General features: G+C 36.2%; 2 protein-coding genes across 3 annotated transcripts; both read right to left on the reverse strand.

The window, feature by feature from the left end:
* Positions 1–2,114: 2,114 nt before the first annotated feature.
* LOC131334771 (uncharacterized protein At5g39865) lies at positions 2,115–3,824 on the reverse strand. The gene has a single exon (XM_058370012.1). The coding sequence runs from the start codon at positions 3,376–3,378 to the stop codon at positions 2,527–2,529; it is 852 nt and encodes a 283-aa protein (XP_058225995.1). The 5' UTR covers positions 3,379–3,824; the 3' UTR covers positions 2,115–2,526.
* Positions 3,825–7,953: 4,129 nt separating this feature from the next.
* LOC131334769 (protein SENSITIVITY TO RED LIGHT REDUCED 1-like) lies at positions 7,954–10,345 on the reverse strand. 2 transcript variants are annotated; one of them, XM_058370010.1, is made up of 2 exons: positions 10,236–10,345; positions 7,954–9,086 (listed from the first exon to the last, which is right to left on the reverse strand). In XM_058370010.1, the coding sequence occupies exon 2, from the start codon at positions 9,006–9,008 to the stop codon at positions 8,142–8,144; it is 867 nt and encodes a 288-aa protein (XP_058225993.1). In that variant the 5' UTR covers positions 9,009–9,086; positions 10,236–10,345; the 3' UTR covers positions 7,954–8,141. The 2 variants fall into 2 exon arrangements, with proteins under 2 accessions (XP_058225993.1, XP_058225994.1); XM_058370011.1 differs by lacking the exon at positions 10,236–10,345 and adding an exon at positions 9,706–10,184.
* Between the last annotated feature and the right edge of the window lie 4,359 nt (positions 10,346–14,704).

The raw sequence follows: 14,704 nt of genomic DNA on the forward strand, positions 1-14,704 counted from the left end.
ATGACGCTTTGAAGCTATCGACCGGGTACTAGTCGTATGACAGAGCTTTGGAAGCTCAATTGGCGATGAGAAGGATTTGAATGATGCTTGAAGAATGGATACAAGTTGTCCTTCGCATTGCATTGCTTGGGAGCGGCTTCTTCAAGTTGAGTAGCTTTGTTTTCTTTTTCAATCAGAAATTCTATTTAGCGAACAAGAATGCATTATTGCAAACCAATTTCTCAGTGGTTTGACCATCCCAGTTATAAAAATCAGAAGTGTAGTCCTGAATTTCGTTAGGGTAGTAGCTATAACATTCTCATGATTTCTTTGGGGTGAGATTCATGACGAGATATAAGTTGTGAGTTTCCGTACTATTTGTGCTTATAACTTCATCTTCCCTAAATTGATTTTCGCACTAAATGTGTAAAACAAACTTGTTCGTTACCTCAATTGAAGTGCCTGACTTTTTTCCATGGAAAATACTGGCGAGGTACCTATCCTTAGCGAATCCATACGTACGGCCAAAAACGACACGACAATGGTAATGATAATTTAGACTTTCCGTTATTTTTATTAGGGTTTGACTCTCTTGTATAGTCAAAAGAATATGATGATTGTTACGATGTGTTTTAGTATGATTTATTTATAGGTAATCGAAATTTAGTCTTGTTTTTTTTTTTTGGGGAACATGATAGAAATACATTGATAATAATAAAGTGAAAGTACAACCGTGTTGTGGCAGTCTTCTTGTCATTTTTATTAGGGTTGGACTCTCATGAATTATGGTACTATTGTTCTGTTATCACACAATAGACTACAACATTTCCCTCTTTATCGCTTAGCATGACATACATTGTTCGGTCAACTTGTAAAAGCATAAAGTTTTAAGGAAATGAACCCAACAATGTACTATATAAAGTTATTAAACAATAACAATCGCCTACCCCTGGCATACGCTCAAATGCGAAGATTCGAAGCCCTGAAAGTTCAATTTAGACATGCGAGAATGTCAAAAAGATCATGGAGTGACATACCATTGGAAGTGCAGTATTTGACTCACATAGCAGAACGTATTGCCTGTTTTCCACAATCCCCAATCCATATACTAGACAGTTGACAATCCAACAGCATATGATCTAACCTACAGAGCTAAGCTTTTATAGAATTCTCAACTGCTGAAAACTCCGGAGCGACGACCTACTGAAACAAGATACGGAAAGAGAGTTTAATACATCTGAACTGAAAGCAAAATGTTGTACCCATAACTGATCAGAGCGTTTCATAACCAACACTCCTAATCCATCTTGATGTTCTCCATCAGGCCAGGAGATATAGTTTTTAGTCCAAAGAAGTTTCAATCACTTTTCCAAGCACGCCGCACAATCCAAGAACTCCAACCTCCTGATGGCCCTCATTACCGCGAGTAGGCTGTTCTGAGTAATTGGCAATAGTGAATTGTTGGTTATATCTCAGAAACTATCAAACTTTCAACCATCAGAAAACATTTGAAGCAACCAAAATATCGAGCGCAGCCATAGAGTTAACTTCAACCATGATACGGTATATTTTTTGATCCAAAAAAAATAAGGAAAACATCGACCATGAATCAGAATTTGGCCATTAAATTCATCATTTCTACACAGAGAGAGAGATTAACATGCAAGTTTACACATATAGCATCGTTCAGACAGATGATCAACCATTGCTGAAGTTTGCATTTACTCTAAAACCCTTACTAAACACATTCACATCCAAAGCAGGAAAATTGAGGCCAAAACAACTATGCTCCCTCCACAATCCCCACAGACATAAAAGCTGCCATAAAATCCAAAAAACTGCACATGCAAATTGTTTAGAAACAAATCAGAAAGCTAAGCAGCACTATGAAATCCAACACAAATTCATTGCCTGCAAAAAGAGTTGGCCTAATCTCAGGGATAGGTCATTAGAGTCAATATCATCAAAAATTTCCCACAACTTTGGGAACCAATAAAGGCTAGCACGTTTCCATGATTTAACTATCAGGTGGAAAATGGGGACATATAAGCACTAGCGACTAGAGTTGAAGCGTATAAAATCTGATGGTTTAAGCATATTGACAACCCGATACAGATCTATCCAATAAGAGTTGGTAACCAAAACAAACCCAAGCAGAAGCATCGTTACAATACTCGCCAAATTTCAACAGAGGCTGCAAAAATTATGCAGCACATATAGGTTACACTTGAGCATCGTTGCAACAAACCTTACTAATACATAAAAGAAGGAATTTACAATCAAAAGAAGATGGAGAGACATTCTCCAAGGTATAATGTTTACAAACCATATGTACACAACAAGTCGCTTCGACTAAAGTTTATTTAGTTAAGTTGCTCAGAGAGGATCCATATCAATCTCCAAGCAACAAAATTACAACTTCACTCCAATGAGAGTTTGAATCCAAGCTATAGGCAGACTCAAATCACATGATATCACACAACAACAGCAGAATATACGAACCTAATACGCGTCCAATAGCAACTTATTGTACATAAGCAACTGCATTCAAGAGCAACAAGCCGGGCACCGAATCAACCCATTTTCATTGCACTCCAAGCACCTCTTCAACTGGTCTTCATCCTCATCATAAATCTTCCTGCTTCCACTACACTCCGAGCAGGGAATGAACCTAACATCCCCACATCCCTCGCACACGTACCCAGGTGCCCGAACAGGGAGCCCCTTAAGCATCTTGGCCAACTCACCAACCTCATGGAGCTGTTTGATCACATCGGCACCTCCAATGTACTTCCCTCTGATAAAAACTTGGGGCAAATTCACATTCTTCTCACCTAAAACACCCTGCAACTCTTTCCTATACGCCGAGTCCATCGAAATGTCGCGCTCATCGACAATAACCCTAAACCCTCTGATTATCATCCTCACAGCACAGCAATCCTCAAACGTCCTCCGAATCCCTCGTAAACTAGTGAAATACACCACCACTCGGTCCTCGGTACCCTGTAACCGTATCCCCGAATTTTCACAACATGAAGAAACCTTAGAATCCGAACAACCCAATGATTTCGCCGGCTTCAACGACGGAAGTTGCGATTGCGGGGGCGGTGGTTCGGCCAAGGGAGGTTTTTTTTTCGAAGACTCAAACACGCTGCAGAGCTGTTTCACCTTCCCTTTGATCGAGTTCCCGGACGAAACGGCCGACACGAACGACGAGATCGACGAGTTGTAGAGTTTCTTGATCGAGCCGCTGCGCTCGAGGGGACTCAGGGAGGAATTGTAAAGGTAGGACCTTTTCGCGAATTCGCTGGACGTTAGGGTAATTGATCGATTGTACATCGAAGATTTGTTATTGGGGTTTCCAGAGACTCCCGATTTCTCGTCACGATTATCAGCCATAATTGTAAATTAACCTCTTTTGGCTTTTCAGGGTTTCCAACTACAACGTGAGAAGAATCCAAAGAAATGCAAAAAATTAATACCTCCTTTGGAAATTCTCCCGTAGGATGACAGAATTGGAAAAGATCGAGGCGATCCCGGCCGTACGTTCTAGGGTTAGGGTTACAGGATTGAGGGGTTGGTTTTTGAAAGATTTCCAGGAGAGGTGAAAATTGAGTGCCTGTGTGAGATGGAGATGATCTAGGTCGTAAAGGCGGCGAAAATGGATGAGATGAAGGAAGCGGTGGCGGTGGGGTTTGGATTAATTAGGTGGGTGGGTGGGTGGCGGAGGGGGCGGAGGAGTTTGCTTTTGGACGAGGGGACGAATAAAAGCAACAAGGAGAGAGAGAGAGAGAAGGCGGAGCTTTGATTTTGAAAAAGGTCCCGAAATACGACCCCACCCAGCTCAGGATACTTTCGAGTTTCAACGCTGATTACTTTTGAAAAAGAAAACGGAAAATTATGCCGTACGAAAAATAATAATGTCAAAACTATTTTTTTTGTCAAAATTTCAATGTATAAAAGTTTTGTACATTACAATGGTACAAACTTTTTGTGTACTACAGTTTTGGTACTAACAAAAACAATTTTGGTATTATTATTTCTCTATATTATATACCCTAATGCTACGTACACTACACCAAACCACATCATCCATTATATTTTTTTGGAGTCCACTCAAGATTTCAAAAAAATACAAAAAAATATCCAAAAATTTTAAAATAATGTTTTATGAGGTCTTGTAAAAAATCAGCTCTAACGGATATCGGTAAATATTATTTCTGGGTTCGTACGTCCAAAACTGCACAGTTGAGCATTTTCGCTTCTACAAATGTAGAAATGATACTTACCGATATCCGTTAGAACTGATTTTTTACCGGCCCCTCTAAAATATTATTTTAGAATTTATGGATATTTTTTTGTATTTTTTTTGGGACCCGAAATGAGCCTCATAAAAAATGTAGTGGATGATGTAGTAGTTTAGTGTAGTGTACTTAGACTTATTGTATATTTAAAGGTGAGTTTACGCTATATTTTATCAATAAGTCTAAGTACACTACCTCCAACCACTACACCATCCACTATATTTTTTGTAGGGCTCACCTCGGGTTCCAAAAAAATACATTCGCCCCTACCAATCAAGAAATAATGATTACCGATATCCGTTGGAGCTGATTTTTTACAGGGCCCCATAAAAATATTATTCTAAAATTTATGGACATTTTTCTGTATTTTTTTGGAATCTAGGATGAGCACCACAAAAGATGTAATGGATGATGTAATGGATGGATGGTAGTGTATCTAGCATCTCTCATGTTTTATATCTTTCTATATTCATGTCTTTAGTGGATATACAAATACCGAAACTACCGTTTAGTCAGTAGCACAAAAACTCACCAAAATAAGATAAAATGAAAAAATCAAACGAGAGAAAGGTACTTTCCTTCTCTCTCTGATAAACCGGACGCGGGGCTCTGCTGCCCTGGGTGGGCAGCAGCCCCTACCCACATGGCACCACACGGCACCGTTTTATGTTTTATCAAATGAAAAAAAAAAAAAACTTTCGCTTGCAATCCTATGGAACAGAAACGTGATTATGAGAGCCTTAGAGTTAAAATTTAATTATGTCTCTTTAGAATAATATGATCAGAATAATAAGATCTTCACGTCAATTCAAACGGATTGAAAATTGGAGCACTTAATTTTTTAATCATATTTTTTAATATATAAACGGTCTAAAAAATTAAGTGTGCCACTTTTTAATTCGTTTGAACAAGTACGAATATCTTATTATTCTAATCATATTATTTTAAAGAGATATAATTAATTTTTGTCTCTAGGACTCTCATAATTAAGTATCTGCTTTTTATTTAGGATCCTGTAGATCAGAAACGTAATTATGAGAGTCCTATAGACAAAAGTTAATTATATCTCTTTAAAATAATATGATTAGAATAATAAGATATTCGTACTTGTTCAAACGAATTAAAAACTGGCACACTTATTTAGACCGTTTATAGATTAAAAAATATGATTAAAAAATTAAGTACTCCAATTTTCAATCCGTTTGAATTGACGTGAAGATCTTGTTATTCTGATCATATTATTCTAAAGAGACATAATTAAATTTTAATTCTAAAGCTCTCATAATCACGTTTCTGCTTCATAGAATTGCAAGCGGAAGAGTTTTTTTTTTTCTTTGATGAAACGGTGCCGTGTGTGAGTGTGTATGAGTGTGGGTAGGGGCTGCTGCCCACCCATGGGCAGCAGAGCCCCCGTGTCCCTGATAAACGGAACAACGCGGAAAGAAGGATAGTTCTTTCAGGGCCTGTTCGATAAGTGTGTTAGGACCTTAGAATGGGATTAACAATGCTATTGGTTCATTAATTATTTGTTTGATTGCACAGAAGAGGTTAGGATTAGTAGTAACAATGGATTAGCAATCCTCCCATGAAATGGGATTGATAATACTACCTTGGACTAGGTATTACTAATCCTATTCCAAAGTGTCTCACATAAAATTACTTCAATGCCCATGTTATGTTTAGTAAATGGTGATAATACCCATTTGTTTTGAAGTTGCCCTGTAACTTGGACTTTTCCTGTTTTTTATTAGTATTATGCAGCTTTGTTGATTATATTTTGTCTCTTAGTTTAGTTGCTCAATGTTTTTTTGAAGCTTCCCTACAAGAGTTACAAAACCGTGTGCTTAAATTTGGGGGAGTTCAAAAATGGTTTAGTTGTTTCCTAGTTTGGCTTAAATAATCTTTGTGGATTTTTTTTTTGTCTCAATTCAAAAAAATTCTTATTTGTTTTTTTTTTGCTTCAATTTTTTTTTATGAATTTTCGATTAGTCTCGAGGAGATAAATCTAAAAAGTTAAAAATTACGTTTAAAACAAAAAAAAATCCCATAAAGACAAAAATAATCTAAATATCTATCTGTTTTGGATTACTTTGGTCTTTATTAAAAAAAAAAAGAAGAGTTTTTGAACGTAATTTTTTACCTTTTTTATTTATCTTGTCGAGACAAATCTATAGTCTACAAAAGTGACGCAAAACGAACAAATGCGATATTTTTTGAATAAATATAAAAATAATCAAATTGAATTGAATTAGTAGGCTAACTAGGCGCATTCCTTGTTCAAAAAATGATTTGGTTGTTGATCTGCTTCAATTCAGGGATGGGGTGTAAGAGCATCCGCAATGGGAATAATCAAAATCGATAATCAAAATGTGTCACGTTAGCATTTGATTATCCATTTGGTTCATAATTAAGCTTAACAAACTTGACCTCCTTATTGGTTATTTTTGTATTCCTATAAAAAAAACCCCCACAATACGCAATGCACCTATGTCCAATTGCAAACGAGTTTCAATCACGCACTCGACCACATCAAATTATTCGTCTCGATGAGACGATTCTAATGTGAGATGTTTTTTAATTTTTTAGTTTTAAATTTGGTTATTGGGCTTGGTTATTGAGTTTTGGTTATTGGTAAAAGTTATTAAGTTTGGTTATAGAATGGGTGGAATTTGGTTATTTGCTAAAAAACTTGTAACTTTGCTTATTACAATGTGAGGTGTTTTTTTAGCATTGTTGTTAAGTTTACTTATCCATACTAATTTGCTTAATACAATGTGGATGCTCTAATACAATTTTCATAGAGTATTTTCATAATCATTGGGGATCTTCATAATCAGATTTTATTCTTTGTTTGTCTGTCCATATTTTATTCGAAGATGGAGCATTTTTTATAACCCTGGCTTGTATAAGGGTTAAAATGAAAATAGATACTTTTAATCCTATCCTATCCAATGTAAAACAAACATGCAAATAACAATCCTCCCTCTTAATCCCGTGCAAAACAAACATATTCATAGGCTTCTCGTTAGCAATCACATCTCATTACCAATCCCAATCTCAATTCTAATCTCATCTCATTACCAATCCCACCACATCTAACTCACTTGACAAACGAGGCCTCTAGTATTTTTGTTTAGGATATGAAATGAGAGAGAGAGATAAAAACCCCTCAAATCCTGTCAACCTTCCCCCACTAGTCCAAACTTAAGGCTGCTGTTAAGACTCAAATCCAATTTTGTCATCCTTATGTTTAGGGCCAACCCAGGCCCAAGGCCCAAAAAATCAAATTTTAAGGGCATTTCAATATTCTTTGTAAATTAGTATATATGTTATTTGTTCGTTTTATAACACAAATGTCTTTACTAACTCAGTAGTAAATTAATTTTGGAGTGTTCGAGTTTGAGTCTTATGGGTAGCTTTTTATTTTGAAATATTTTTCCCCAAAAATAATAATATTATAACTGTTAAGTTTCAAAATCAAGTCAAGTAAAACTCAAACCAACCACTTCGGCCGTTGGTGACAAAGCAATTAACATGCAATATAAAGTCTAAAGTAGTAATATAAAGAAACATTTCTATCATCGTTGTTTAATTCTAAAATATGTAGGACACCACCTCACAATTTAACCTTGGGCATCCAAATCCCTCGGGCCGGCCCTGCTTATGCTACCTTTGACATCTACAAATTGTTACCATAAAAAAACCAGAGGAAAGGAACAATCATTTTTACCAGGGGGGCGTAAAAACTCACACCACCCTGATTACATTGAATTGGCAAAGAAATTTAGCCATGAATTAAAAAATAATTGCCTTGTTCCAGCAAGATAATGGAAACAAAATTCATCAGTTTCAAAAATATCAAGCAGTTTCAGAGCAACTGTCTACAATCTCCATCATTTTACCAAACTGCAGCTCCATATCAGGATCAATGCTGAAGAAATGCCAGCTCATATCGTTTAAAGCCCGATAATAATCATCAGAAACCGTCTTGATTCCAAACTCTTTAGTGAATCTCCTAACAGCCAAAAGATGCTTCCTCAAACTAACACCAGCTGAGTTCTTGAATACGGACACGTATTGCTCGTATCCCTCAAAGCTGTTCCCAAACAGTATTATACGGTTCAACAGGTCCACCCTCCAATTTGCATGCAGGAGGTTGTCATATAATTCAGCCTCGCAATGAGGCATATAGAAAAGTGTTGGTTTTGAAGCTTGCCGTCGGCCTTGTTCGTTGACTGAAAGAACCGAGCAACCCAGAGTTTCCAAAACCCTAGTTTCTGTTCCGGAAAGAATTGGATCAAATACTTCTACATCTCCAATCCAACTGAACCTTTTCTTCGTCAAAATCGCAAGACCGAGCTGCACTCGAGGGGGTTCGTACAATTCAAGGCTACCAATACCATATATCACCATCTGCATCTTTGTTTCAGAGCCCAAAACCCTAGAAATATGATCTGAGATTTGAGGAGTATGAATTTGATCAATAAAATTACAGAAGAATTCGGAGCTTTCAAGTTTCTTCATACAGACTACCATCTTCTGTATCAGTTTAGATTCTCGGTCAGGGTCGACTTTTTGGTCAATTGGAACCCAAGAGTGTGCTTGTTGTGGGATCCTAGTTTTGAGCAAATTCCTTCTCTGTTTCCCACGTCGAGGTAAAACTATCGTCCAGTCTTCAGTTGGGTTTGGCTTTTCATGATTGAGGGTTTTCGCAGAAGCTGCCATAGCGAATAAGCACAGAGTTGTTTTCTTCTACATGAAGGTCCTTGTATGTTTCAAAACTCACATCGTGCAGTAACAATGCTGCAAGACACAAATTTATAGAAAAAAATACACAAAATTTTAAAACTACATACCGAACAGTTCCCTCTGCATTGAGAGTAATTACAATACAACACAAGGATACAGCATTCAATCTGTATTGTAAACCAGCACCTTGCCCTAAACAAAACAGTCTCATAATAATCTGTCACAGTTTCACTGCTAGAAAGAAGTGATGAAGTTTTGATTCAAGGTTCATTTAGGGTATAATTACTGGGACCTCCCATGAGGTTTGCGAAGGATGGCTTTATGAAATTTTATCTTGCAACGCGTGTGTCAAAGATCATTTTTAAAGTCAGTAATTGATCACTACCTAGCTTGCTATATGTTTGAAAGGATCAAGAAAGCGAAAACATTGGGAACACAATGACAAAGAGCGCTCTTTCAGGATGTTAATTTACGTCAAAAACTATATCTCATAAAAACAATCCCTGCAGAAATAAAATGCATGTGTTGGGGAAAAAACAAGTACCCATAATCTCTTTTGTCAATGAGCAACAAAAGGAATAACTGAAACCTCGGTTTTTAGAGATGTGGCTCATGGCCAAACCACCTGTTCTTACATCGTGCAGGAATTTAAAAGCATTAACGTAAAAAGAACATCAAAGAAATCCCAGTTTTACCTCCGGTTTCTGATGAAACTACCAGAAGGTCAAATACCGTCAGAAGACATCCCTTGAACCATTCCTCAATCAATTCCTTGTGAAAGGACATAAAAAGAAAGAACCAGCACCCCAACGGGTCTTATTTTGAAAAAAAATACCATGTACAAGCAAAAAGAGACGGTCACGATATCCAAGCAGGCTCATTTATGCTTCTGAAAATATCAAAGCTTTCGACTTCGCCAGAATTTTCATAGCGAGTAAGTCAAATGAACACTTTGCACAATTCATGAAAATTGTTAACACCACCCATGGTAAAGAACGCCAACTCATCAAAAACAACCAACGCACATGAACGAACCCACTTCAGATAGTGCAGAATGCAGATATACACAAACCAAAAGACAAAAGTAAATATCTCACACTTCGAATCAAACATCAAGCATATAAGGTAAACAGAAACCAGATGAAATGGAAACGCAGAAAAGTACAGAAAATTGGACCCTTGTCGCCAATGATTAGTGATTACCTGCCAATGGTTAGGCAGAAAACTGTTCAGCACAAAGGCTAAACTTTGTGATACACGGATCCCTGGTTTTTTTGGACGAAGTACCCATATCGACGTGACGCGAATACGGGTACGGGATCTGTACCGGATTCGGCTGAAAATAATCGGACACGTTGAGCTTTTCGAGCTGCAGGTCCCTGGTTCACCGAAGAAGAAGAGAAAAAGAGGGAGAAGAAGAAGAAACGAAAAGGAAAGAGGAGTAGTACCTGATAGTCGATGTAGGCGTGAAAGACAATCGTGGAAGCGTGGAAGAGAATGTCGATCTCTGTTATTTTATGATTTGGGGTTTATTTATCACATTGGGCTGCGAATTGGACTTGTTAATTGTAATTGTATAATGGACTAATTTATTATTTGTTTTAGCTGGGTTACTACTTCTTTTTGGGCTCCCGTGGGCTTGTGCATTTGGACAATTAAAGTAGGTTTCATAAATTTTTATGGGCTTTTATTACTATCATTTTGTCACAAAACAAATAATCCATATACTTAAAGTTAGATAAATTACATAAATTATCTTTATTTTACATATTAAATTTAAAAAATAAATTAATTATAAAAAATAAATTTGACGAATCCCCGCACCCGTATCCAAATTCGGATACATATCCCGAATCCTCTATTTTCAACTTTGAGATGTCCGACTCTTAGATATGTACCCACACCCGATTCATGTACCCGTGTCCATGTAACATACTCATAGTAACTTCAGCACTGAGAATGCTGTGAATTAGCACATTGATTTGTTCGCTGGAAAGAGCTGAACTGAATAAGGGAATGAGGTACGCAACTTTGCTGACCTTGATGCGCTCGAGGGGACTCAGGGAGGAATTGTAAAGGTAGGACCTTTTCGCGAATTCGCTGGACGTTAGGGTAATTGATCGATTGTACATCGACGATTTGTTATTAGGGTTTCCAGAGACTCCCGATTTCTCGTCACGATTATCAGCCATAATTGTAAATTAACCACTTTAGGCTTTTCAGAGTTTCCAACTACAACGTAGGAAGAATCCAAAGAAATGCAAAAAATTAATACCTCCTTTGGAAATCCTCCCGTAGGATGACAGAATTGGAGAAGATCGAGGCGATCCCGGCCGTACGTTCTAGGGTTAGGGTTACAGGATTGAGGGGTTGGTTTTTGAAAGATTTTCAGGAGAGGTGAAAATTGAGTGCCTGTGTGAGATGGAGATGATCTAGGTCGTAAAGGGGGCGGAAATGGATGGGATGAAGGAAGCGGTTGCGGTGGGGTTTGGATTAATTGGGTGGGTGGGGGCGGAGGGGGCGGAGGAGTTTGCTTTTGGACGAGGGGACGAATAAAAGCAACAAGGAGAGAGAGAGAGAGAGAGAGAGAGAGAGAGAGAGAGAAAAGGCGGAGCTTTGATTTTGAAAAAGGTCCCGAAATACGACCCCACCCAGCTCAGGATACTTTCAAGTTTCAACGCTGATTACTTTTGAAAAAGAAAAGGGAAAATCATGCTGTACGGAAAATAATATTATGATAATGACAAAACTGTTTTTATTAGTGTCAAAACTCGAATGTATAAAATTCTTGTACATTGCAAATGGTACAAGTTTTTATGCACTAAAATTTTGATACCAACAAAAACAGCTTTGATATTATCATTTTTTTTATACTATATACCCCTATATTTAAAGGTGAGTTTACGCTATATGTCATATCTTTCTATATTCATGTCTTTAGTGGATATACAAATACGAAAAGTACCGTTTAGTCAGTACCACAAAAACTCACCAAAATAAAATGAAATGAAAAAATCAAACGAGAGAAAGGTACTTTCCTTCTCTCTCTGATAAACGGAACAACGCGGAAAGAAGGATAGTTCTTTCAGGGCCTGTTCGATAAGTGTGTTAGGACCTTAGAATGGGATTAACAATGCTATTGGTTCATTAATTATTTGTTTGATTGCACAGAAGAGGTTAGGATTAGTAGTAACAATGGATTAGCAATCCTCCCATGAAATGGGATTGATAATACTACCTTGGACTAGGTATTACTAATCCTATTCCAAAGTGTCTCACATAAAATTACTTCAATGCCCATGTTATGTTTAGTAAATGGTGATAATACCCATTTGTTTTGAAGTTGTCCTGTAACTTGGACTTTTCCTGTTTTTTATTAGTATTATGCAGCTTTGTTGATTATATTTTGTCTCTTAGTTTAGTTGCTCAATGTTTTTTTGAAGCTTCCCTACAAGAGTTACAAAACCGTGTGCTTAAATTTGGGGGAGTTCAAAAATGGTTTAGTTGTTTCCTAGTTTGGCTTAAATAATCTTTGTGGATTTTTTTTTTGTCTCAATTCAAAAAAATTCTTATTTGTTTTTTTTTTGCTTCAATTTTTTTTTATGAATTTTCGATTAGTCTCGAGGAGATAAATCTAAAAAGTTAAAAATTACGTTTAAAACAAAAAAAAATCCCATAAAGACAAAAATAATCTAAATATCTATCTGTTTTGGATTACTTTGGTCTTTATTAAAAAAAAAAAAAGAGTTTTTGAACGTAATTTTTTACCTTTTTTATTTATCTTGTCGAGACAAATCTATAGTCTACAAAAGTAACGCAAAATGAACAAATACGATATTTTTTGAATAAATATAAAAATAATCAAATTGAATTAGTAGGCTAACTAGGCGCATTCCTTGTTCAAAAAATGATTTGGTTGTTGATCTGCTTCAATTCAGGGATGGGGTGTACTACAATTTCCATAGAGTATTTTCCATAATCATTGGGCATTTTCATAATCAGATTTTATTCTTTGTTTGTTTGTCCATATTTTATTCGAAGATGGAGCATTTTTTATAACCCTTGCTTGTATAAGGGTTAAAATGAAAATAGATACTTTTAATCCTATCCTATTCAATGTAAAACAAACATGCAAATAACAATCCTCCCTTCTAATCCCGTGCAAAACAAACATATTCATAGGCTTCTCATTAGCAATCTCATCTCATAACTAATTCCAATCCTAATCTCATCTCATTACCAATCCCACCACATCTAACTCACTTGACAAACGAGGCCTCAATGTATATAGTTTGGCATTACAATTTTGTCTTTACTAGATTTTTGTTAGATGCATGATGTTAAACTTTTTGAGTTGGTCATTTGTCTTAAAGAGGGGAATATAAAAAAGGAAAAGACTACAATAAAAAAGTTTAAAAAAAGTTTTGGAGACAAAAAAAATAATGAACAGTTGCTTTTTTGTCTTTAGTATCGTCCTATATTTATTTATTTTCAACTTCGATCACATGTTTATCTTTTCTAATTGCTCTTGTCGAGATAAATAATTCATTCCAAAAGACCAGAGCAAAAATTAACAGCATCCCCCATCTAAAAACAAAACTACTTTCCGTGGAATTTTTTCCATTTCATTATCTTCCTTTATGTTTACCTTCACGACTTTCATAACAAGGACGGAACAAGAATCTTATAAACCGGAGGCCGGATTATAACAACAAGATTTTGAAATTTCAAAATTAGTTTGGTTTAGATTTTGAGGGAGGTTTTTTTGGATAGGAGATAGATAGAAAGAGAAAAGAGATTAATAATTGAATTTATGAAAGACCATGAGTAGAGAGTAGAATTGGATTTTGGAATCCAAAATAAACATATTCTTAAAGCATTTAAATGTTTAAATAACATCCAATACAAAATATAATTCTTACCAAACAAAAAACCAGCTAAAATAATATAAAAGTTTTAAAAATAAAAAACCAAAATAATACGGGAGTCTTGGCCCCCATAAGCCCTCACGGTGGCTCCATCTCTGCTTCCATACGCAAAAGGATATTTTAGAATATGAAATGAGAGAGAAAAAAAAAAACCCCTCAAATCCTGTCAACCTTCCCCCACTAGTCCAAACTTAAGGCTGCTGTTAAGACTCAAATCCAATTTTGTCATCCTTATGTTCAGGGCCAACCCAGGCCCAAGGCCCAAAAAATCAAATTTTAAGGGCATTTCAATATTATTTGTAAATTAGTATACATGTTATTTGTTTGTTTTATACATTTTTTTCTAACACAGCTATTAGAAACCATACATCTGTTCGATCGGGTTAATAAGAAGATGATTCGCGAACGGAAATGGTACTCCACAAATGTCTTTACTAACTCAGTGGTAAATTAATTTTGGAGTGTTCGAGTTTGAGTCTTCTGGGTAGCTTTTTATTTTGAAATATTTTTCCCCAAAAATAATGATATTATAATTGTTAGGTTTTAAAATCAAGTCAAGTTAAATTCAAGCCAACCACTTCGACCGTTGGTGACAAAGCAATTAACATGCAATATAAAGTCTAAAGTAATAATATAAAGAAACATTTCTATCATCGTTGTTTAATTCTAAAAATACGTAGGACACCACCCCACAATTTAGCCTCGGGCATCCAAATTGCTCAGGCCGGCCCTGCTTATGCTACC

This window comes from Rhododendron vialii, chromosome 7a, assembly GCF_030253575.1.
Source record: "Rhododendron vialii isolate Sample 1 chromosome 7a, ASM3025357v1".
Lineage (NCBI taxonomy): Eukaryota > Viridiplantae > Streptophyta > Magnoliopsida > Ericales > Ericaceae > Rhododendron > Rhododendron vialii.

Coding starts and splice junctions, on each gene's coding strand:
- LOC131334771 (XM_058370012.1), bottom strand. CDS start 3,378: ATGGCTGATAATCGTGACGAGAAATCGGGAGTCTCTGGAAACCCCAAT.
- LOC131334769 (XM_058370010.1), bottom strand. CDS start 9,008: ATGGCAGCTTCTGCGAAAACCCTCAATCATGAAAAGCCAAACCCAACT.